The following is a 24,828-nucleotide window of genomic DNA, read 5'->3' on the forward strand; positions in this document are numbered from 1 at the left end:
ATTACAGCATCCAATCTTATCAACACAATAAAAACGCACGCACTCATGTGTTGTTCCTTTTGTAGGTGTGGAAAGGTTAAATGTGTCTGAGAAAGGTCATGGAGATGGAGAGATAAGTAAAAGGTTTGTGTGTGTAGGAGATAATAATGGATTGCGTTTATATAGTTTACTTACTATATACTTTACAATACCCCTATTCATTCACACACTGGTGGAGGCAGCTACAGTTGTAGCCACAGCTGCCCTGGGGCAGACTGACAGAAGCGAGGCTGCCATATCGCGCCATCGGCCCCTCTGGCCAACACCAGTAGGCGGTAGGGTGAAGTGTCTTGCCCAAGCTCGAACCGGCAGCCTTTCAATTACAAGATGAACTGCCAACTCTTGAGCCACGATCGCCCCAATGTACAAGCTGTTGTCACAATTCCACTTCAGGCTGAAATATTTTTATTCCTACACACTGTTAATTACTCCTGAAGATAAGCCCTTTGCTCACTTTATCACCAGATTTAGGTTTAATGAGCTTTTTATTAAAAGAATCACTGATGTGGAGACACAAGAGTTCGAGCAGGTCAGTCTTTCCTGCCATTTCAGTGATATATCAAAATGAGAGCTCAGATTACTGAGATCCTCACCACTACCACTTCAAGGAATTTCACATACAAGTGAGTCAGAAGGATAACCTAATCCATAGCCCCATCAATCATATTGAATGGATATGTAGTTTGATTAAAACATCTGCTGAAAACACATTTTAGAAGGACAGCATTTTTTTGTATTTATTTTAATTTTTTATTATATTTAAATTTGCGACAATTAATTTGGGTTTACCTTCACTTGTACTTGTATATGAACGTATACTTTGTTGTTTTCAATATGCATTTCATTTCATATGTGTGTGTGTGTGTGTGTGTGTGTGTGTGTGTGTGTGTGTGTGTGTGTGTGTGTGCGTGTGTGTTTGTGTGTGTGGTGTGTGTGTGTGTGTGTGTTGTGTGTACTTTTCCACTTTTTTATACCATGTTTCAGGTTTCCAGTAAAACTTTGTTTTTCCAATGGGACTTTTGAATGGCAAAAACAGCAAACTCACCATATGGAGCTTTACAGCTAAACAGTGCCTCCGCTGTCACCCTGTCACCTGCAGCCGTGGATGCAGGTGACAAGGTGGGGGTATCGATGTGAGCGTTGCAGGGGCGGGTTAGGGCTCCGCGTGACCAAGGATGTGGGAGGATCTGATTTGTATAAAGTGGATCAGGGTCCGGGTTCCTCTCACCTGTCCTGCACTGAAGGACAGGACTGAAGCGAAGGCTCGTCTTCTTATTCTTATTTTCGTGCGCTCCTGGGAGTTGGTTTAATTTAAAAAAAAAAAAAAAGGAAGCAACGGGAAATTTAAACCTGCAGCAGCAAACTGCACGGGACTGTGACGATTTACTTCCATCCATTAGAAAGTCTACAGCTGAAAAGTGAGTGATTTTATTTGCTGGTTTAAATGGAAACCATTTAGACCGCTACTGTCTCTTGTTTATTCTTGTGGAGATATTAAAGTCCGTATGTTTAAGAAAGGATGATGATAATGGTATGTCAGTACATGAAGTGATTTTAATCACAGTGTCTAATGAAATCTTGATTGCAGTCATGAGCCGCTGGTTGGTGCTACTGGTCAGTTTCGGGATCGCGCTTTTGGCGTGTTCTCGCTGCGGGCAGGCGCGCGTCGGACAGAATTCCGTCAGTACGGAGATCCTCGGGGACAGTGACGCGCTGCCGATAAACAGGAGCGCGTGGGAGCCGAGAGTGGACCTGACGGTGAGTCTGTTACCACGATGCGTGTTTCAGTCTGAGGGGGTTCACAGAAGTCTCAACAAGTCTGTGCTTTGAAGTCAATCAAATCAAACATTTGCCTCTCACACAATTTAAAGTTCCACTTCATGGAAATGTAATGGCAAGTAAGAAATGAGTGAAAAAATGTATTTTTATAGGAACTTTCTAGTTGGATAAAACAAAGGGCTAATCAATTTAAAAGCCAAAACAGCATTGGTTACAAAAGCACATTTAAAAAGATGAATTTTTAGCTGCTTTTTAACCGAGTCCACAGATCTCACTATTTACATAAATAAATATGACTTTTACCTAATTTACTACTAATTAAAGTTAGCTAACAACTTTAGCTAAACTTTTAGCTAAAATGTTTCTAAATTAAATGGACAGGGGATTTTTGTTTGTTACGATGTATTGTAAATTTTATTGACCAAACTATTACAATGTTACAAAGCTCATTAAAATTTTATTGGCCTTTAATCTTTAGTTGTATCGAAAACGTTAGTTTAGTTGACTCTTTCCTACTCCCTGTAAAGTTATGTGCTGCTGACAAAGCACAGCCGTAGTGGCTGCATTATGTAATAAACACACACACACACACACACACACACACACACACACACACACACACACAGACACAAAATAGTAAATATAAATATAAGTATAAAAATGAATCTGATATTATATATATTTATCAGAGAGAGAGAGAGAGACGAGAGAGAGAAGAGAGAATGTATTTTGAGTGTTGTTGCAATGTTTCAAAAGCTTTATTGACTGAACATTATTGATTACATTGCTTAAGTTTGACAGAAGTTTTGGTCTTTTTTTGTTGTTTCAAACGTTTGATTGGTGGGAATATTACAAGTCTGTATTCGCTTTCAAATTACAGGTACCATCTGGGTTACCAGTCACTTATAGTATTTATATGTTTCTAAACATTATCATCAAGAACATCACATTGTTTCAAAAAGTTCATTGGCCTTTTTTATCAGCAGGATACTGCTTCAGGTGCATTTCTCAGCTGTTATGATGCTGTAAGCTTTCATGATAAAAAAAAACTATGATGATGTTTTAAAATTTCTTTGGCTTTCAACATCATCGGGAAGGATAATAAAAGGTTTCTTTGGTTTATCAACTGGACTGTTTTGCCCCAATGTACAGTTTTAAGTTGTAATGTTGAGGTGTACTTTAGAAGAGTGCTACAAAATTAAACGCTGATAATTCTGCATTGAGCCTATGATGTCGCCTATGCAAGCCTATAATGAGTCGATGACATTTATGATCCATTGACAATCAGAGGAAAACTAGCCAGAAATGCATATTCGGATTTCAGGCCAATCACAATATTTGAAGACTGTGTTTATGTTACATGTAGTTACTTTTTCAGAGAGGTCTGCAGTTAAGACTTACCTATGGCGTAGATTTAGTCCAGAAGTATAAATCTCACATAAAGTGGCTCAGGGCAACTGTCACTGCAAGTCAGAGTAGTTTAAGCCCTCCGTTTGTTATTTCATGCTATTTTTTCACCAGTACGAAAAGATCACCTTAAATTACAAAACGAAAACCAGGTTCATTTCTTACTCTGTAATAATGTTTGTGTGTCTGTCTGCAGGTCTACCAGTGCATGAGTGACCTGGAGTGCAGAGAGGGGAACTACTGTCACACCTCCTCAAGACGTCCTGCCCACTCCCACTGCAAGACCTGCCGCAGAAGGAAGAGGCCCTGCCTCAGGGACACAATGTGTTGCCCCACCAACCGCTGCAGCAACAGTTTAGATGCTCCTCTACAGAAAACTTCAGTTTAACATTAATGACAATAAACTATTCATAATTAAAATTTTATCAAGTGTATTATCTCTATGTTCTTCCTGCGGCAGATATTTGTGTTCCTGATGTGGACGGCTTTGTGTCTGAGAGGATTCCAAACACTGATGGAGCGCTAAGCCCGCTCACCAAAAAGAAAGGCGGGAGGCAGGAAGCCAAAGGATCCCCTGGCAGAAGTGAGATTAGTGTTATAAACCCGCAGTATGTTTCCCCCTGCCTCCTTCATATTTCTCTAAGGGTTTGTGTGTTTGTTTCAGGTCAGGTCGGGAATCCATGCTTGCGCTCATCCGACTGCTTGGACGGTCTATGCTGCGCCCGTCACTTTTGGACTCGCATCTGCAAGCCCGTGCTACGTGAAGGACAGGTTTGCACGCGACACCGACGCAAGGGGAACCACGGCCTGGAGCTGTTCCAGCGCTGTCCCTGTGGGGACGGACTCATCTGCCGGACACTGCGAGAACCCGGTACCCAACTAGCTGCAGTGTCACGGTTCAACTTCTCGGCAACCTCATCTCGCTACTCCTCAGGACTGTCTTCAGGCTCTGCATCACCAGCCAAGGCAAGGCTTCATGTGTGTCACCGATCTAAATGAAGTGGACAAACCGAAAGAATGACTAAGGACTAGTGAGTTGCTGCTTTTGCCAATGACTTACCTCAGAGACAGAAAATGAAGACCTGTGGAATGAAGGGAGGGGTGAATAACATAACTTGTTAAATGCATGACAACACCCGTGGCCCCTCCCCCACTACATCTTACAGTGTTTCTACATGCTAATGCTAATTAGCTTCCTGCCAGGCTGCACTGACAGGCAAACTCAGCAGGAAGTGAAACTCTTTGTGGTGCAGATCTTGTTTCCTCATTTGTGTCTAGACAAGCAGAAACCACTTTGAAATCCAGTTTGACCCCATTTGCACCACCACGAAAAGAACCGGTGTTTGATCCCTAATGCATATCTGCTGCAACTGCCTCCAGCACATGTATTCATGTGCTGAGATTTTGAAGAAACCTGAAATGAAAAGGTTTTGTTTTCATATTCCCAAAACAAAGATAACATCATTACTTCGTTACTAAAGAGGAAAAATAGTTATCAAACAAACCTGTATTAGCTAAAACGTTGAATTAAAACTAAGAAGGAATACTGAACTCAATCTTCAAACACTTCTCCACAATTTCAACCTGTAAAGAAAAAAGAAAATAAGCTTTTACAGGTGTTAAACTAGGTGATGATTTTCAACTGAAGCACTCAAGAGGTGCAAATATTACTCTAACCTATTGGACTTCAGAGACCCAAGCGCTAAATTTTCTGAGAAAATACATTTGTAGTTATATAATGTTACAATAAAATAATGTTCCAAAACAGTGCCTCAAATACGTTAACCTTCTCTTCTTTTGTCAAATCAGAGGCATCTAAAAAAATAATAATGTGCTTGATGCTGGAGCACGAAATTATACCAAGAACCTCCAAATTTAAAATTTTCTTTAGGAAAATTTATAGTAATGATAAAATAAGGAACCAAAAATTCCAAAAAAAAAGACAAAATAATTCAATAAAATAATTCAAACAGTTTTTTACACAAACACATTTAAAAACATCCTCAAGTTTCAGGTCTGAGGCTGTCGAGAGGAATTACTTTCCTGTAAGTGGTGTCTGTATATTTTTGAGTTAATGTTGGTGTAAATATGTATCAGATTTAATTGGTTGTAGCACTCTGCTGATTTTATACCAGCAATTATAAAGGAAATTGTAATGTAACATAAAACTATTTGTCAATCTAAGTTGAACATAGTTGAACTCCTTAAGATTTACCTTTTAAGCTATATGGCTGAAAGTATGCCATGTTGGAAAGTGTAATGTCTGATAACAACCCACAAGATTTAAGCTGTCATTTCCAATCATAATCAGTTATTTTTTCTGTTTCATTATTGTTGGGATACTTGTAAGATGCCCATTTCTATTGGATTTGTTATTGTTTAGTAGCAGTTAGCTTGTAGCAAGTGGTAGCCTAGTTAGCTAACATCATAATAAATGTAAGTTGTGACTGTGATTGTTGTTCTTATTTGTTTTTTGTGTATCTAAACAACAAAATGGGCTTAAGTATATTTGTTTTGTGTGTTAATCTAAGATGTGTTAAACTGTTGTGGCTTTGTATAGAGCTAATGCTGCAATTTTGGTTAAAAGTAGCGTTTAGCATACTTTAGACAGAAAAGCTATCATTAGGAGTTCTGTTCTGAACTGAGAAAAATTAAAGTTTTTAAGTAGAAAGGAGACCAGTAAGAAGGATCCCTAGGCTCTCTAGTCACTTGAACAATACAATGCAGTAAGATTTAACTTGAGTACATAAAACTAGTGGTTAAATCACATCCTTCTCATGCTTTAATATCTGTTACAGAGAGCCCTACATCTGCTCAGACCACATGCTTATTTAATGTTTTTCCACTTAGCCGATGGGCACTGATAACACAAGCTAAAGTGGGAAAGGAATCATCTCCAAAGGTTTGTAAAGAAAGAGGTTAAGTGAGGTCTGATCTGATGAAAAAACTGTTTTAAAGGTTTACAAGAATAAAACTACAATCTGATGGCATGTGGGTATGACCATGTAAGGGTTTGTTTGTTTGTTTGTTTCCTAAAACCTTCCTTCCAATTGATTGTGATCTTTTGAAGGTCTGGACAGGACAACAGAAAAGAACATGTGTTGGTTTCATTGTGGCTGGTAGCTGCTGGGCATAGCTGTTCTCGCTCTGTGTATGGTTGTCATAAAGATAACAAACACACACAGTGTTTTCCATACCCCTCCAGATGTGTTTCCCAGCTTCCCTGTTCACATATATTCTGCGTGGGTGATTTATCTGCATGAGCGTCACGTTCCTCGTTTCCTTCCTAAGTTTTCCTTGTTGCTCTCATGATAACCTGATTCTTAGCTCTTAGCTTAGTTCCTCCAATCACCACTTGAGGCTGACTCCAACAGAGAGTCCATCCCAAAGAATCCATGTTAAAATAAACTAAGCATTTATGGTTTTGGCCTAGATCTAATCCTAATCTGCCCCTTCATACTAACATTACCAGCGGGTGATTTCTTTGTTATTATAACTTACTTTTTAAAATTGTATTAAGGTTTAAACTTTGCATTATTATCCGCATGGTCAAAGTGAAATAAAGCAGGATATAAGACAACATCTAGTCTACTATATGTATATGTTTGGACCAAACCGGTAAAAATCCCCTTTCTTCTACTGTATTGAAATGTAACTACACAATTAATCAACGAATTAACTTAATGTAAGAAAAAGAAGCGTAATTGCAACAATATGTCTCCGTTTTTCTACATGACAATGAAATGCAGCCGTAGTAAATGAAAGAAAGTGAAAGTGTTTAAAATTACAAAACCATCATTTTGGTGTCATATGAGGCTGTGGCTATGGGGCAGGTCTTTATTGGTAAGAAAAGTTGTAAATCTGTTAAAAGAAAAAAAATACAATTAAAAGTTAAAAATTTATGTCCTCCTTCACATTTTCCAAAGTCGTCCAACAGGCTAGATTGGAGTGTTTGCCAGGCCACTACTGGCCCCCAAGTCTAATGTTTCACACCGCTGGTGTAAGGGCTCACTGTTAAACATGTCTGTATTTTCTCCAATATGTTTAAATTGACATGGCAGTAACACCATAAATTTAATGTTTTGAGTCGGTTTTTAAAATTAATTTTGTGTTAGTTTTGGTTTTATGGCAACCAGTGTTGGGACTAACGCGTTATTAAGTAACGCGTTACAGTAACTACGTTATTATTGTGGTAACGAGCACGGTAACTAGTTATTATGCCAAAACCAGGAACGCGTTACTCGTACGGGATTTAGATAGACCGTTATTCGTTACTTCGTGTGGTGGCTATCGCGGAGCTTCCACAGATTCAATAACATTAGCAAGTGGTGGAGGCCAGCAGGTGGATGAAGGAAAAGGGAGGCAAGAGGAGAGACCCGAAGCGGCCGCTGGTCCGAGAGTGTCAGGTGAACTGAACTTCAGGTAAGAAGTTATGACCTGCAGTCCATCTGGGTCAGATATGAACCAAGTTTAGGTGGAGTTTATTTTCGTTATGCTGACTTTTTCGTACTGCGTGCTAGCTAGCATGACGGAGTTTCTATACAGCTGGGTGGGTGCTATGTTACTGATGTTGAACTTTATTTTGTTCATAGGTTAATTATTAGAGTTGCCAACCGTCCCGTCTGGTATTCAGAGAAAATATTACGCGTTTCTTATTGAGGTGAAAAGGAACAGTTTGTCCCGTAATTCAGCTACAATGAAAAAGACACAAAGCTGGAGTTATCTGTGTCTTTGCTGCACAGCTGCCTCTTCTTCTCTCATTCTCCCCCTCCCTCTCCCGTTTCTACTTCAATCATGAAACTGATCAATGATCAGCTGATCGGCTCTCTTGTTTGTTTATCGCTCACTTTGCGCCGAAAGAGGAAACCAGCGGATGTCGCGCTAAACAACAGCAGCACGTTTAAGCTTGATCAGCTGTTGTTAGAATTTATTTAATATTAATTTCTAGTATCAGCTGATGTTTGCTGGAGCCACAGCTGTAAAGCTGCTGGTCATGATATGGTTTGGTTATCTGGTGAGAGGGAAACATGAAGATGAAACCAGGAGATGTCCTTACTGGATCATCAGAGCTGAACAGGTGATGGAGAAACAGGTTTACCTTTTAGGTGACATGAATGAGTTGAAGGGAAGTTATGAACTGTTTCTGAGAGACAAATAACACCAGGATCCTTTTCTAAGCAGCTGACAGCTGGTAACTGTGCAGGGGCGGGTCTAGCAAAGTGTTGCCAGGGGTCCATGTAGGGCATTAAAAGGGAAAGGGGGGCACAAGGAAATACTTTCTTATTCTCATTTAAAATGTCTCACTTTTAAAAAATAATTATCTGAGTCTTACAACAAACGATTGATAGATTGATGCATATATACCATCAGAACAGTGTACATCACTGTCACAACAGTGTTTATTTTCATTCAAAGGCTTTATGATTTTTCCTATAATGGTGGGCCGGTCTCTAGTCAAAATGCCCGGGACGATTTTTTTGTCCCAGTCCAGCCCTGTATGCAGCTCATCTGCAGTCTGGTGTTACCTACATCTTCCTATTCAGAAGGCAGAATTTCCGAGTTCTGAGTACAATCGAAAGCACCACGACTGCAGTTTTTGTGTTGGATGTAAAAAGCAGGCTAGGATAGAATCAGGCGTGGGATTTCTCTCGTGGAAATGTGCACATTATTTTTTCCTTTCTATTGGTAGGTGGCACAGTGCACTTGTGGCAAGTAAGCAAGCTAGAAGACTGGCAATCTTGCTGGGTATCCAGTTACGGAAGCAACACATTAACAAGAGAATTCTGAGTAAAACCAAAGTTACTTTCCCTAGTAACTAGTTACTTTGAAAGTAACGAGTAACTTGAAGTAACTGAGTTACTTTTGATAGAAGTAACTAGTAATGTAACTAAGTTACTAATTTAAAGTAACTTACCCAACACTGATGGCAACACACCGTGAGTACTTTTCAGTCTAAAGACATAAAAATAATACATGTAACGAATTGCACCATTATACTGTAATTTGCAGGTGTTTACAGTGTAAGTACCATTTTACAACATTATAGTAAGCTAAGTTAAATAGTTAAATACTTTAAATCTACATTACAGTAACTATACGGAGGTTCACTGTAATTCCAATTACCGTGAACAAATTGTAAATCAGTGATGAATGAGCGATGTATTATCAATGAGCTGCAGTCTGTCATAAAATGTCTTTTCATTTGACTTTTTCAGGAAAAACTGAGAGTAGATGATTTCCCTTAAAACCTGCTTCATTATTTACAAGTCATGAATTCTGTTTGCCTGTTGGTTTTAGTTGATGCAAGCTGACAGAAGATTTAATCACAACAGGTAACACAGGGAACATCAGTGTCAGGAATTGCACGGATGTTTGTTGCTTTTATGACCCAATAAAACTGCAGCAAGGCACAGATAGGACCGGCAAGTTATAGTTTAACCAGTAACCACTCCCGTAAATACACATTCAACCTCCCATATCGAGCATATGCAGTCCTTGAACCTTTTGCCTCTCCTGGTAAAGTAAAGCAGGTAAGACTCACTTTTGTTTAACTACAGCTTCAAAGCCTTTAAGTTAAAGAAAATATTACTGTTCATGACCCTATGAGACCTGTTTCTTAAAGGTTAGTTAGTGTAATGAGGTTTTTTTTATAATTAGAATAAAATAATGTCTCAATAAAACTTTGACTAATGAATTTTATAGCTCCACCCGTTTGTCCTTCGACTTCTGTTGGATGCAAACTGGATCGGTCTGGGATACTACTCAGTCCTGACCTTAGCTGAGTACTGACAGGTGCAAAGCTCGAAGAAAGCCAGAAATATTTATGTACCTATAAACTTAATGTATGTGTTGTTATTGTTTTATCAAGAAACCATCCAGCCTATTATAATGAGATTAAATAGGAATAAAAGTTTTACATAAAATCTCTTTTTGAAATGTATTTTATTTGTTCGTGTTGTATAACAAAGCTCTCGCCCTGCCTTTAACCTTTGTGTGTTGCATCTAACACTATGAAATTAAACAAAAAAGCTTAAAATCTGTTGATTTAATACCTGATATTTGTATGAGGTTGTAAAGTATTTATATCAAATCTCACAATATGACATTGAATGAGAAAAGTCTTTAGAAATAAACAATAATCAGTGTTAAACACTGTGTGACTTTTATATTAAACACTGTGAGACGTGTATTCAGAAGACTTTGTTTTTTCAGATGGCTCTCAAAGCTGAACACGGTCAACCTGGAAACAGCCTCTTTGATTTCCTCAACAGGTGGGTTAATCATCATGGTGATGGCAAAAGGGACGTGCTGGTCTTGAACGTGGTTTTGCTAGGCGGCCCTCAGAGTGGGAGGAGCTCTGTGGGGAATGCTCTTCTTGGTCAGTCCTTCTACAGAACTTTCTTTTAAATACATTTTGCTTTATGTCTCTTTTGATGGTGTATCCATAGAAACATTTCCCAAATTGCCACTGAGTCTGGACTCCATATTTTGAAGTTTGGCCACACCCATGCTTGTTTGTTTAGATCCAGTGTCCTGTACAGGTGCAATGCTGGTGCAGACTGGTATACCAGAACTGAAGCACAAACTCCTTGAATGGGCTTTGCCACACAAGAAAGCTACAGTATTTCACAGTTCAGACACTTCAGTTAGCCACCTGTTTCAGAGTCAACCTTGCAGGCAAAGAGGCCATGTCCCTAGCGCCAGTGCCTTTAACTGGAAACATAGTATAAAAAGGAAAAATAGAAACCAAAATTGTTCTTTGTATCAGGCTGTAAAAACATTTGTTTCTGCTGTAAAGTTAACATTTTAACATGGGAGCCTTTGGAAACTGACACTCTTTTGAAATCAGCCTCAAGTGGACATTAGAGAAACTGCAGGTTTAATTTTTTAAGCCCTGAAAGTTGGTTCTTGTTCATTTAAGAAATATGATGAACATAAGAAATGTAAAATTATGGACAAGCTCTATTTAGAATCACCTTTCTCCTTATAGCACATACACAATGATAAATTAACTTAATCATGTAAAATCACTAAACGTGATTTGCTAAGGATGAAAAAAAATACTACAGATTTTTGCATCTGACAGGTGGAGACGAATTCCAAACAGGAAGAAGCATCTCAGGTGTGACCACTGAGTGTCGCCTCCTCTGGCGCACTTTTCCACGCTTTTTCAGAAGACAGGGGGTGGAGACTGACATGATGCTGAGAATTGTTGACACGCCTCCTGGAGTGCCTGACCCACTGAGCATCCACCAACTCTGCCCTGAAGGCGTGCATGTGCTCGGCATCGTTGTGAGAGCCGACCTGCCGCACGAAGGCAAACACCTGCAGCAGCATGCAGAGGTACTGCGCTCTGTGACTCGGATATCAGGCCCCTGAGCTCATGGTCATCTTGTGTTATTTTTAACAGCATTGTCTGCATCTGCTAACTGTGCTTGTTTTCTGTGTTTGTATTTTGGCCTTCAGAAGCTCCTTGGTCCAGAATGGCATCAGCATTCCATACTTATCCTCACGCATTCTGACCACCTGAGAGAGACGGGGCTTCAGCCTTCAGCCTACCTCGCCCAGCCCTTTACTGGCTGGCTCAGAAATCTGGCTGGGGAAATAAGGGGCGGGGTCTGGTTCCTAGATAACACCAGTGATTGGTCGTCAGTCAGAGGGCGACCACTCAGAGACCAAATTCTTTGCCTCTCAGCCAAGAACCATCACAGGGCTCTGACCATCAGGACCTCTGTCTGACACCATGCGGGGCCTTTATTTGGTTAATCTTTAAATCTGAAGTCAGCTTCTTATCACATAAAGTTATTTGTGGAAAGAAATTATGTATTTCTTTCTTATGGCTGCTTTATTATTCACTTAAAGTGTTCGGTATTGCTTTAACTGCTTTGTGTTTGAACAGAGACCACTGACACCACACAGTGACAAGTTTGTTAAACTCTTCATTTACAAAACACCTGAAGAAACAGGTGCTTAGTCACAGTAAGCATGTACCGCAGTGCTGCACAGGATTTTCACAGTTACACAAACTTCTATCTGATGATGCAGTTGGTGAGGGAGGGGGCCCGGCACAGCCCCTTGCCTTTCACCTCAAAGCTACATCCTTTGTAATTGGCCACGCCCCTGCCATCGACCTGCAGGTCCGGCTGGAGAAGCTCCCAAACTTTCTCCTTGGACTGCAGCTCCTTGTCCGGCTCACCTGAACACGGGAAGAGAAAGACAGTGAAGGAAAGTGAAAAAAACCCAAATGTTTTTGTGGTGCAGATACAAAACATGGACTTTATCTCCTACTTTTTAATTTAACAAATGTATTTTATTCACAGGCACAACAAACTATGGCTTCTTGCAACTAACTATCAAGGTTTTAACTGACAACGACATGATTGGATTTCTTCCCGTCCTGAAAATGATCATTACTTTGTTAATGTTTAGTAGTAAGATGCAAATCTGTGTCGTTGTTACACCAGAGCCCAAAAAATTTAATCTGTGTCTATATTCTTTGGTTTATAACATATTTTAGAAATTTGCATCAAGATGAATTAAAGTACATCTTTTATGTCTTCAGTCATTCACGAAGAGTCAAATGATTTGATTTCTTTTAATTCACATAAGGAATAAAGTGAAAAAAGATCATGTCAATCAATTATTTCTAGCTCTCCAGATACATTACTATAAATCTCTATTATGGTTATGCATCCTCTTTCTGAATGTGTGAATGTGCGAGTGAATGTGAGTGTGAATGGTTGTCTGTCCCTGTGTGCTAGCCCTGCGACAGACTGGCGACCTGTCCAGGGTGTACCCCGCCTCTCGCCCTATGACAGCTGGGATAGGCTCCAGTGCTCCCCGCGACCCTGAGAAGGATAAGTGGAAGCGAATGGATGGATGGATCCTCTGTCTGACACAACCTACTTTAACTCCTTTCTCTTTAAGCCCACTTTCGAATGATTGGTTGAATTCTTTGCTGAGTGGCAGCTTCCAGTGATTTTTTCAGTTATACTTGTTATTGCTTTGCTTCTTTGGGTCAGAAAAGTATAGAAACTTGTGGACATTGATGTTTACTTTATTTTTAACATTTTTAGACAATAACTTTTTAAAATGATATGATGCAAGTCACTTGCTAATCAGAAGGTCGGTGGTTAGATCCCTGGCTTCTGTTCTAGATATCAAAGTATTCTTAGCATTATACTGAACCCTCATATGTCCACCAGCGTTTGAATGTTGGGTTAGGGAGAAAAAATTTTTTTACATGAATGTATGTGCAAATGAGGCTTGTTGTAAGAAAGCTAAAAGTACTTTTATTGCACCATGTTTATTCACTCATGAGCTGCTGTAACTAGAATCAAATGGCTGAACTGCCACCTCAGCATGCAAGTGTGTTGCAGCAGGGACACATGGAAAAGTTGCAGGACAATGGCCCTTGAGGACTGGAGTTTGAGACCCCTGCACTATTTACCGAAAGTACCTGCTGATTTACCCGCAAAAGACATTATGGAAAAACTAAGTCTAATTTAAAAACAAATTGATCAATTTCAGCAGCATTTTCTTCTTTATATTCATGCTTGAGAAGATGGTATCAGAATCTTTAGTCAGTTTAAGCTTTAAAAACTGTCGGCAGAGAAATAAATAATAATGGATTGCATTTATATAGCGCTTTTCGAGAAGCTCAAAGCACTGTACACTTCTATTATTCATTCACACACTGGTGGAGGCAAGCTATAGCTGTAGCCACAGCTGCCCTGGGGCAGACTGACAGAAGCGAAGCTGCCATATCACACCATCGGCCCCTCTGGGCATCACCAGTAGGCAGTGGGTGAAGTGTCTTGCCCAAGGACACAAAGACCGAGACTGTCCAAGCTGGGGCTCGAACCGGCAACCTTCCGATTACAAGACAAAATGCCAACTCTTGAGCCACGATTGCCCTGCGCCTGTTTAATCTGAGTTACAATCACTTCTATAAACTGCTTTTAAAACTCTGCTTAACTCAGTCACTGTGTTCATATATTTTAATGCTACATTGTTACCAGGGTAGTTGAGAAAAGTGACCCTGTCTCCTGGGGTGGAGCCTGTGGGCGGGACTAACAGTTCAACACAGTCATCCGAGATGCAGCAGCAGAGGAGGCGGGCCTGGGAGACCACGCCCTTCAGCTTACAGGCCTTGACGTTGCATAGCAACACAGCTAAGGAGCCCTGAAGCTACAGAGAGAAAGAAACTATTTAAATAGAAGTTATTTAGTAGAAAAGTAAAAAATACTCGAAATGCTAAGCAGTATATGTTAAGGGCAAATTATACATTTATAATTTTTATTAAGTAATAATATTTTTTTAAAAAAACAATATTAATTTAAAAAATTAAAATGTCATCAATATACTTACTGGAAAAAAATTTCAGTACTCTGACAAAAAATGTAAATGTAAAATAATAACAATAATATTTTTCATTAATATCGTATTTTCATTTAGTATACTGTATATAGCCTATTTAAAGCAATAACAAAGTTGATGATAGTTTTCAGTATAAAGTCACATTACCTCCTCAGGTTTTGCTTCCTGTCCCACCTTACTAACCACCGTCCGGGAGCTGTTTTCTCCCATGTCCACCTCCTGCACAATCATGGCTTCGGCCAGCGGGTGGACGCGGGCGCTGAGGATTCGTCCCACCCTCAGGTCAAGTCGTGACACGTCAACCTGTGACTCCATCCCCAGGGAAAGAAGGTCCGAGGTTGAACGAGCTGAGTAGACAAAGAGAGTAGGTAATTTTATTTATATTTTTTGCTATCTCATTTTATTTGACTTTGTCTTTCACTCTACTCTCACCTTTCCTCTCTCCTCTCCTCCTCCTGCTGTGTTTGTCTCTCCGCTCATGTGAGGAGGAGGAAGAAGGAAGAGGATTGACCTGAAAAGCACCTGTTGCACCAGCAGGTGAAGACGGTTGATTGGCAGCTGTAGTAGAGGTAAGGTTAGGGGTCTGTGGAGGCGGAGCCGTAGGGAGCAAACTTTTAGCTGAAAGAAAGACATGGCAGTGCCTCATCAGCAAATAAATGCAAAGACAACTTTCTTTGCTAATGTTGGTTCTATATATTACTACATTCAATTTTAAATGAAACCACTCAGATGCAGCTGAAGTGGAGACTTTCACCTTGAATTCAAAGGGTTGAACGAAAGGATTGCATGAAAATATGAGGCAGTAAAGTATTTTCAACACAATCCCTTCATTTCAGGGGCTCAGAAGTAAATGGAGAAATTAAATAAGTGAAAATACAATGTTCATTTCTAATTATTGTTTGAAAACCCTTTGCTGGCAAGTCTTGAAATTATTGACATTGCAAGAAGTTGCTTTTCCAACTTTTTAATGCTCTGCCAGACCTTTACTGCAGCAGCTTTCAGTTGCTGTTTGTTTAAGGACCTTTCTGACCTTTCTTTCCAAAGTTTAGTCTTCAACAAGTGAAATGCTCAGTTGGGTAATAATCAGGGTACAGATTCTGTACCCTGATATATTGCAGTATTTCTATTTTCTTAATATGTTAGTTGTATTCTTGTATTCTGCATGATGACGTGCTTTATTCTTTGTTTTTGGATGTGATCTGTTGTATATGTGACCACACTAAGACAAATTCCTGTCAACTGTCTACAATAAACATGGACCATGTCTGACAACACCCTTAAGTATGACAAAAGAGTGTGACAACAGTGGCATGGTGGCCAAGTGGTAAGGCGTTGGTCTCGTAAACCAAAAATCATGGGTTCAATCCCCATCCATGCCTTCCTACAAAGGAGGTCTTCCATGTTTAGTGTCTTGTATTGTTAATGTCACATTGATGCTAAAGTTTCACTGGTAGTAATGATATATCCTATGATGTCCTCTACAACCTAATGTGACTTTCTAGTCTTCTTCAATGGAGCTTTCTTGAATCGGCAAAGTAAACAGTTTTTGTCTTTGACATCAGAATTTCCAAAATCTTTGCAACCAAGGTGTGCAGAAGATTGTCTCTGAATGGAAAACGCAGTAAAGCTAGAACCAGATGGAATAAGCAGGAGAAGAACTTGAAGTTCCACCACTCAGGCAAAATAGTAGAATATCCAAAAACATAGAAAAGTGATTTCAAAGGCACGGTGTTTGTTTGCTGTTCTAATGTATATTAATTTCTGCTGCAGCAACCAGGTAATGGGGTCAAAGTTGGAGTAAACAACAGTGTGCTTCATCCAGGTGTGGTAGCCAAGTGGTAAGGCGTTGGTGTCTTATACCAAGTAGAATGGGTTCAATCCCCATCCATGCCCTTAGTGCTTCCTTGAGGTGTTGCATGCTATATGCCACATCACAAGGCATTACTTAAGTTACCAAAGTTGCTGTCTTGATTGTTTCATAGTTTTTAAGCTTTGCTGCAAATAAAAACCTCTGTTAGGCATCACCAATGTTTAAAGTCACTTGGTGATGTTCAGAGACTACTGTCTCTGTGTTGCAGAAAGTAATCTTATAGTTAGAATTCTTGAGGAAGGAAAGGCACCAACGAATGTGTTATTGACAGTTAATAACAGAAAACATGGCTCAGAAAGTAATCTAACCATACTCGAAGACAAGTATTGGTCCAGGTAGTGATTTAATCCACGTAATATCTCCATGTGCTCCTAGTGACAGAGTTTAAGCATTAAAATCCAACTGTACTAAACTTAACTGACAAGGCACCCGAGAAGGGGTAGTGGCTGGATAGATGATGCATTTTCTCCTCCTCATTCCCAAAGCAGGCATGGTGGCCAAGTAGTAAGGCGTTGGTCTCGTAAACCAAAGATCATGGGTTCAATCCCCATTCATGCCTTTAGTGAGAGTTTATAACAATACTGAATGTTTACTGACCGATGTGTCCGTGATGATACACTACCCCAGTTTCTTACCCAAATATAGTAGTCAATGAAACTTGTAATACAAAAACCATTCGACTAAGTTAGACTTACAAAGAGTGAAATCTGTTTCTTAGCCCTATTTAACCCACACCAAGGATTTAGGATAGTATACACACGCCCGCCCTAAACTGGAAAGTTTAGGTGGGAAGGAAGGTTCCATTTCCAAAGAAAGTGGTGGCCATGAAAATGAAGTAGTGTAAACATAGCATGGCTGCCAAGTAGTAAGACCACAAATCTTTTGTCTTTTAAACCAAAGATTGTGGTTTCAAGCCCCATTGATGCCTTTACTGTATAGTTGAGCTTGCTCTGGATTTGACATTGACTACAGCCGATGTCAAGTGATATAACATGTCTACTTGAAAACAATAACTCTATTTTACTTTAACTAATTGTAGATTTAATGAGACACTTTCCTTGCTTTTCTGTGAAAGTCACCACATGTCACAGACAAAACTGCAATTTTTGACCTGTCACGGTTTCAATGTCAATCTATTATGGTGCACGGCAGTATGAAAAGTGTATGTACCGGCACGTCTCCTCTGTTTATCCTGCAGCTGAGTTTTCAGCTGTTCAATGTCCTTCTTGAGTTTGGCATTTTCCACCAGCAGCTTTTTTTGCTCTCTGACAGATGCCTGCAGGACTGAAACACACGAATAAGAAGGTTTTATCACACCCACAGTGGGTTCATTACCTCTTGATACCTAAGTCTTCAATTGATTATTAGTCCTTCATTTACAAAATTACAATGGCTTCAGAGTTGGTGATTAACTCTATCATTTGGCTGATGGATAACTGAATAATAAACAAACTCTGCTCTTCTGTCTTACGAGCTTTCTCTCTGGTCAGCAGAGCGTGGGTTTTAAAGTAGTCTATGATCTGCTCCCCATCCTCTGGATCCAACTTCATGACAGCAGCCTCCAGACTGACAAACAAAACAGACACACAAAAATAATTACTGATGCTGATCTGGAGGAGTAGTCGGATTTCATTTTCTCAGGTACAATGAAATGTCATGCAGGTTATATAAAAGAGACATGCGCAATTGGGATAGATTCTTCTGCAACCATTAACTAGATAAGTGGTTCAGAACATCAATTGATGGTCCTTGTAAACATTCCAGATGCACCAGTTGTTATTTAGTTACCATTGTTGTTGTTTCCAGTGCCAAAGACTGGGCTCCCAGGGAGGCTAACCACTTCAGGCCTGTGGTTTTAACTCAAAAGCAGTGGAAGGACTGTGAGAGTCATGTTTTTCAATTTCTTGAGTTCCTTCAATACAATTCAACCTGCACCGCTGAGTAAGAAGCTGGAAAGCTGGAGTCCATCTGACTACATAGACTATCGATTACCACACCAACAGATTGCAGTGCGTGAGTTATGTGTCTGAGGTGATGCTATGAACCACAGGGCCGCATCAGGGAATGGTCCTCTCTCAGTTCCACTGGACTTGAGACACAAACCGCTAACTGTCACCTCCAGAAGTTCTCTAATGAAACAGCCATCATTGGATGTCTGTCTGAGGGAAATGATTTAACGTGTATGGGTCATCAGATGTGAACAACCTGCACATCAACACCAGTAAGATGAAAGACATGGTGGTTGACTTCCAGAGAAACCCACCACCCATCACACTGGTGAACATCTATGGCTTGGACATTGAGGTGGTTGACACATACAAATTTCTAGGTTTTCACCTTAATGATAAACAGGACTGGTAACGCAACACTCATGCTGAAGGGCCAAAATCAGCTCCATCTGCTGACTTTGGCCCTTCAGCCCTTCAGTGTGTTTTCCTGTTAGTATTTTCTTTTAAATATATATATATATATATTCTGATTGTAGGATTAAATCAAGCCTATATCTACTTAGGACCAGATTAGCAGACAATAATAAACTCATTATAGGCAACATTACAGGGAAGAAAAATCCCGAGCCACACCTCGTAGTGACTTCACTAATGCCATTGTGTTTGGGGCATTTACTCCTTTGTTCCAGTAAAGAGAAATCTCAATACATTAGCTGTCCAAGAGGTTGTGAATATTTGTTTTCATCTTGGAACTGACTGGAATGGAGATGAATGGTAAGAACTGCAAAGAAACACATGGCATGATGGCCAAGTGGTAAGGCGTTGGTCTCGTAAACCAAAGATCATGGGTTCAAATCCCATTCATGCCTTATGCCTCGTATCTAATAAGATTGAATGCTTCAAGGACCTTGTCAATCTGCTGTATTTGCATGTATATACTGTCTACCTACTGGAATCGATTGGAGTTGGCATTAAACTCATTACCAGTTTAAACAACTGCAGGATTTGACTGAAATTCTGTTTACTAAATGTCTCTGGAAAGAAAATTCTATAAGAAAGTCAGTGTTGGCAGTACATAAATGTCCCACAGTCTTCAATGGGACATTTAAGTGTAGTGCTTCCTGTTAGTTGAACAAAAAAAATGAGATGCTAGCATTTTGAAGCAAAACAGATTCCCATTGCTGGGCTCATCGCAGAGGATGGAAACTTCAACGGTGAAATCCACACAGAGGCCAGAACCTGACCACTGATTCTCACAACCAACTGCAACACAAAAGTTGGGTTATCGGGAACTTACACTATCAGACAGAGCACGCTCCCTCTGAAACAGAAGGACACACACACATACACATTATACGAGCGTTTAAAAGATGTGGTTTTCTTAAGTGGGCCTTCATTAATGCAACAAAGATGAACAGGAAAGATCCTCAGAAGAGTGGATAGCAGCAAAGCTGTTACAGTATATTCATAGATTTAGGGATGCCGCAAAAGCTCCTGGAGGGTAGTCCAAAGATTCTGTCCTTGTAGTGTCTCTTGTGGGGTGCAGAGAACCCAAAAGGGTCCAAAGTACAGAGTGGTAAACCTCCATGTAGCTTAACTACTTAATGATTGACAAACAGGAGATGATGTCACCAATGTGCTGATGAAATGTTTATATAGATGACATCTTACAGGAGGGGAAGTGAAGGGTTTGTCTTTGCCTAAGGGGAGCACATAAACACACATTGTGAGATGTCAGAGTTAATCAAAGACAGGTTGTTTTTTGTGGGCTTTTTGGATCAAAACTGAAATGAGTCACCACACAACACTTCCTGTTTGATGCCAGACATCAAACTCACTGCCCACCTCTGCATTATGAATAGTTTTATTCAAATATATCCAGAAATCTTGCTCGTTTGTGTAATTTGAGCTCAGGAGAAACTTATTTTTACTGTTCTTTCAAATGTAAATGAATTGTGTTTATATGGGACCTAAACATCCTCTATGAATTTAAAAAGGCTCATATGATTTGAATATTTCACGCTTAATTTGCTTTCTTTGGCAACTCAATGCCATAAAAGTCTAAATGATAAAGATAAAGGTACTTGGTCCTTGCTCTGGGACATTGTGCACTTTAATATTCTGGCACATTTGGGAAATTTTGAGAAGCTGCGGGTTGGTTTCTCACACAAGAGGATGCTTAAGTACACTGCTCACTCTAACATTGATTTGTAAAAAATTTTGAATTTGCATGTTTAGTTTTCATTTTATAACTTTGAAGGGTTTGCATATGCAGTGGGCTGAAAATCTGAAACATGTTTTTTGGCTTTTAGAGTTTAAGGCAAAAGAGGTTAAAAGGAATCTGGCAATTGTTAAGAGAAGAGCAAGAGACATTTCAAAATAAGCCTTCCTGCATTTTCTACACATCTGCAAGCTCATTTTCATGTTGTTCACGAATCTATATCATTAATGTTATTTATGGGGAACTCATATCACAAAAAAGAGCTTCAGCTGAAGCAAAAGGCCAGAAAGGTGCAAAGAGTCTGAGTGACAGGCGAGAGGTCAGTGTGAGTGTGTCAGCAGCTTAACTCATTCATTTTAAAATCTTGGTCCTGACTCCATCATTATGTTGCCTTGATTGTATTTATTCTTTTAAAAAGCAGCTTAAGACTCATTTATTTAGATTGGCTTTTAATTAGATTTGTGCTGTATGTTTGATTATTGATATATTTTATGTATTTCCGTTTTTATATTACTGTGAAGCACTTTGTGGTTTTTATCCTGTGAAAAGTGCTATATAAATAAATTGAATTGATTTTGATTTAAGACATTAAAGCACAGAAAAAGCTGTCAGGTAAGTTTACACAGATATTATCTGTGGAGAAAAAAATAGCTCAGAGAAGCCAGACTTTTTGCATAAAGATAGATGTAAAAACGCCTGACGGAGCTCTCCACTGTGGCGCGGTCAGCATTTACATACTCAAACACACTCCAATGTCACCGACACATTTATCTCTGTAGTATTAAAGCAAATATCCCCTTTAACAGCTACTGTTATTGTAAGTGATAAAGAAGCAAGTAAAAAGAAACATGCCAGCAGCAAAAGTCTTTGTAAACCAGTGAGGTAATCTGGTTAATTATATGATAACTGATGAAAGAGAGGTGGCATTTGTGCTTGTGACTGCAGGGAAGAAATGAGTGCTGTAACAATGTCTACATTAAAATCAGAGGAAGTTCTGCTCTTGTGCTTATTTGGTGACAGTTATAGCCAAGCTGCAACTTGAAAACGAAGCCAAACCCTGCAGTTTTTAAATGTCTCATGGTCCACGTTCAGTGTGTTTCGTTTTGCTTTCCCTTCGGTGTCATGTTCATTTGTATCAGCTGTGTTTGCCCTTCTGTGCATTTAAGTCCTTGGTCTTCCTTTGTTCATTGTCAGGTTGTCTGTTTGTCTACCCCTGTGTCCCCGGTCCCTAGTTTTTTTGCACTGTCCCTTTGCTTTGCTCTTAGTTTAGTTTTTCCTAGTTTAGATTAGCTATTTGTTTTGGTTTCTCTTATTATGTACCTTCGTCTTTTGCCTTAATAAATGGCTTGCCTTTTGTTATTAGGTTCCTGTCTCCTCGTGTCGCCCGGTTCCTCTTAAACAAACACAGAGTTTGCTGCCATTTTCTCTCACCATCACAAAGGTTGCTAGGTTACCTATCTGAATTTAACTTCATAGTTATATCAAAAATATGGAATTATATTAATGTCATAATAAATACGCAAGCAAAAACATAATCTGAGCAAATCATTTTATTTCACCAATTATATTCAACAACCCACTTTTATTTTCTGTTTGACACGTTTTTATATTTATTTACTCACAAATCCTAATAGACTAGGATATCAGATCCATAAAAAGACTAGTTGGCTTATATTTTATATTAATTTAATTCTTTTACATGGGATTTGGTTTCATAATGAATTTTATATAATTGTTTTATTTATGAATAAATAAAAAAATCAACATGAAAGAGGGAATATGTGCTACACATCAGTTTTGAGGATTTATTCACATTTTGAAAGTGCAGTATGATAGTGTACCCACAGCTGCTTGTATTTCTATTGTGCAGCTGTGGATGTACTGGTTTATCACCAAGCTTCATTTTAACACTGAGAAACATCTTAAAAAATGTAGAATTCAAGGGCCCATTTTGAACAAGTCCCTTCCAGTCATGTTTGTGCAGTTACATGTTTTTGCTGCAGACAGAGCAACTTCTTGTTGCCAGGTTTAAATATTTGTATTTTGGTCAAACATATGATTGCCAGATTCTGATGCACACTTCCTTTGCAGGTCCTCGTTATGAGTTTTCTTTTTGTTATGTTTTGTTTTTTCATTTTTTTAAATCATAGGAGCTATGTAATACTGTAAAACACATTAATGGGACAGCACTGCAGAGGCTTCAGAACTCACCTCAGAATCCTGTGGTTTAAATATTCCTCCAGTGTTAAATAATCCAGTGACAGTTGCCAGTATTTCCACTGCTGCTCAGCAGACCTTTAATGATTAATTCAGCAAACTTTAGTTTTCAAATTCTAAACTGTTTAAAACAGCGCTGTCATAGTGTAACTCAGTTTAAATCAGTAACCTGAAGTGTCCATCAAAATGAAAAATCACTTTACTTTGGGCTCTGCAGGATTTCTCTCCAAGTGCAGAGATACCTGCAAGAGCGTAAAACTGTAGCAGCATGTGCAAAGCAAACACTTTCACATGTGCGATGGCTTCGCTGGTGACATGGCTGCTGAGTTCTACCTTGTGAGGAATTTAATTGCGCCCGTGAAATGAAATTATTTGCTCGAATTATGTTTTTGCTATGACATAAAGTCATATGACATTTTTACATTAATATAATTCCATAAATGGACCAAAGAAAACTTCATTAAGGATCCACCTACACAAAAACACCCACAGAGATCCTGTGTCCACACTCTGATGGCTCAGATCTGTTTTGGTGAGAAAAGGGGGGCCTGACCAATATCAGCATAGGCGTAAAAATAACTGACGTGTGAAAGGACCTCTGAAAACAGCACCTTGCACCACAATGAGTGTCTTTTTGAAACTGGAAAACTACAATTAATGTCCATAAACACAAATAGACTCGACAGATTCAATTTCATGACCACCAAACACATACAGCAGCTACTGAACAGCTGACATGCAGAGAGACACAACAGCTGCAGCGAGGCCTGCCGCTAAAAATATCACCGAATGGCACACCACACACTCACACATGACAACGCTCCTATTTAATCCAACAAAATAATGGAGAAGGAAAGACGTGAAAGGAAAACAAATTTCTGCATCTTTTAAAGGGAAAAGAGCTGAATACCATGGAAGAATTTTAAATATTAAACAGCAAGACAATGATGAGGTTTTAAAAAGACCCTAACAGCCCAAACTTTTTATACTCCCAGTTCAAAGAAAAATGTTAAACATGCCATATACAGAACAGTTTCATGTTTAGTATATGACAGTTCCTCAGCAGCTTTACAAATAGATTATACAGATTCAGCCTTTACATTTCCACTCACAGATCCATGTTTGCAACTGCCTACAGAGCAAAGTGAGGATTTGCGGAGGATTAAAAGTCACTCAGGTGTTCGTACCTGGGGTGAAACAGGTTGTCGGTGTTGTCCATGCTGCAGGATGTTGTTGGTCAGCCAGCCGCTCACAGACAGAAGCTCACCGAGAGTGTGTGTTCGCCTCTGATATGCTGTGTGTCAGCTGTCAGCTTCCATCTCCAGCTGGAGGTGAAAGGTCAAACACCTCCCTATTTAAATCCCACAAGACCCGAGAGGAAGAAATGACTGGAGGTTACATTTACAGGCAAGTACTGTACAGTTTTGAAACACTTCAGGTGTTTTCATGTCTGATGTTGATCTCAGACACACTGACTTTGAAGATTATGAATTGTAAAAATGTGTGTTTTGTCACAATTTCAACTACACATTTAAATATAAAGCATGGCTGTCACAAGGTTGTTGTGGCTCACAATAAAAAAATTCACAATAACAATGTTATTACAATATACATCGACGTATGAATGTGTGAAAAGGGTATGAACCCTTCTGGGTCAATTTGCATCTGTATGTTTAGAAGAACAGTAATGTGTGGCCCCCAAGATTCACCTCATCTATCCATCCATCTGCATTAATCTGAGACATGGACCTTTCTCAAAACCGACATTAGCAAATTGGAGGTGTTCCGAAAGCGTTCCCTTCAAGCAAATTCTTAGGGTGTCCCTTTCTAGACCACCTAAGAAATGAGAAGGTAGCCCCCGATCTAATGACCAGTCGCCAGTTGTAAAACAAACACAGCGACGATGACTTTGATGGTTTGGCAACGTATGACAAATTTATGGAAATTGGATCAAGACTAGCCCAGTG

General features: G+C 39.4%; 3 protein-coding genes and 3 non-coding genes across 6 annotated transcripts; 5 read left to right on the top strand and 1 right to left on the bottom strand.

Moving 5' to 3' along the window:
* Positions 1-1,291: 1,291 nt before the first annotated feature.
* Positions 1,292-6,437, top strand: LOC102302634 (dickkopf-related protein 2-like). Its single transcript, XM_005950362.3, has 5 exons — positions 1,292-1,457; positions 1,628-1,797; positions 3,422-3,578; positions 3,686-3,808; positions 3,890-6,437. Exons 2-5 carry the CDS (start codon positions 1,630-1,632, stop codon positions 4,222-4,224), a joined length of 783 nt encoding a protein of 260 aa, XP_005950424.1. The 5' UTR covers positions 1,292-1,457; positions 1,628-1,629; the 3' UTR covers positions 4,225-6,437.
* A 2,657-nt stretch (positions 6,438-9,094) lies between these two features.
* Positions 9,095-12,073, top strand: LOC102299998 (GTPase IMAP family member GIMD1). Its single transcript, XM_042214422.1, has 4 exons — positions 9,095-9,755; positions 10,438-10,603; positions 11,312-11,568; positions 11,692-12,073. Exons 2-4 carry the CDS (start codon positions 10,438-10,440, stop codon positions 11,962-11,964), a joined length of 696 nt encoding a protein of 231 aa, XP_042070356.1. The 5' UTR covers positions 9,095-9,755; the 3' UTR covers positions 11,965-12,073.
* A 78-nt stretch (positions 12,074-12,151) lies between these two features.
* aimp1b (aminoacyl tRNA synthetase complex interacting multifunctional protein 1b) lies at positions 12,152-24,198 on the bottom strand. The gene is made up of 7 exons (XM_005950351.2): positions 24,049-24,198; positions 17,946-18,040; positions 17,645-17,758; positions 15,037-15,222; positions 14,752-14,951; positions 14,244-14,415; positions 12,152-12,421 (listed from the first exon to the last, which is right to left on the bottom strand). The coding sequence occupies exons 1-7, from the start codon at positions 24,078-24,080 to the stop codon at positions 12,255-12,257; spliced, it is 966 nt and encodes a 321-aa protein (XP_005950413.1). The 5' UTR covers positions 24,081-24,198; the 3' UTR covers positions 12,152-12,254.
* On the top strand, positions 15,912-15,983 carry trnat-cgu. Its single transcript has one exon. It is a non-coding gene; the product is annotated as a tRNA-Thr (tRNA).
* Positions 16,962-17,033, top strand: trnat-cgu. Its single transcript has one exon. It is a non-coding gene; the product is annotated as a tRNA-Thr (tRNA).
* On the top strand, positions 19,221-19,292 carry trnat-cgu. The gene has a single exon. It is a non-coding gene; the product is annotated as a tRNA-Thr (tRNA).
* Positions 24,199-24,828: the final 630 nt, after the last annotated feature.

The sequence above is a fragment of the Haplochromis burtoni genome, unplaced genomic scaffold (genome assembly GCF_018398535.1).
Source record: "Haplochromis burtoni strain Fernald_Lab_line unplaced genomic scaffold, NCSU_Asbu1 Contig_561, whole genome shotgun sequence".
NCBI classification, from domain to species: domain Eukaryota; kingdom Metazoa; phylum Chordata; class Actinopteri; order Cichliformes; family Cichlidae; genus Haplochromis; species Haplochromis burtoni.

Bases quoted from the DNA above. Each gene is read 5' to 3' on its own strand.
- LOC102299998 (XM_042214422.1), top strand. From the start codon at position 10,438: ATGGCTCTCAAAGCTGAACACGGTCAACCTGGAAACAGCCTCTTTGAT. The intron at 10,604-11,311 runs GTCAGTCCTTCT...TGCATCTGACAG, and splicing joins TGTGGGGAATGCTCTTCTTG to GTGGAGACGAATTCCAAACA. The intron at 11,569-11,691 runs GTACTGCGCTCT...TTTGGCCTTCAG, and splicing joins ACCTGCAGCAGCATGCAGAG to AAGCTCCTTGGTCCAGAATG.
- LOC102302634 (XM_005950362.3), top strand. From the start codon at position 1,630: ATGAGCCGCTGGTTGGTGCTACTGGTCAGTTTCGGGATCGCGCTTTTG. The intron at 1,798-3,421 runs GTGAGTCTGTTA...GTCTGTCTGCAG, and splicing joins AGCCGAGAGTGGACCTGACG to GTCTACCAGTGCATGAGTGA. The intron at 3,809-3,889 runs GTGAGATTAGTG...TGTTTGTTTCAG, and splicing joins CAAAGGATCCCCTGGCAGAA to GTCAGGTCGGGAATCCATGC.
- aimp1b (XM_005950351.2), bottom strand. From the start codon at position 24,080: ATGGACAACACCGACAACCTGTTTCACCCCAG. The intron at 18,041-24,048 runs GTACGAACACCT...TTTGTTTGTCAG, and splicing joins GACAACCTGTTTCACCCCAG to TCTGGAGGCTGCTGTCATGA. The intron at 17,759-17,945 runs GTAAGACAGAAG...CGTGTGTTTCAG, and splicing joins GCTGACCAGAGAGAAAGCTC to TCCTGCAGGCATCTGTCAGA.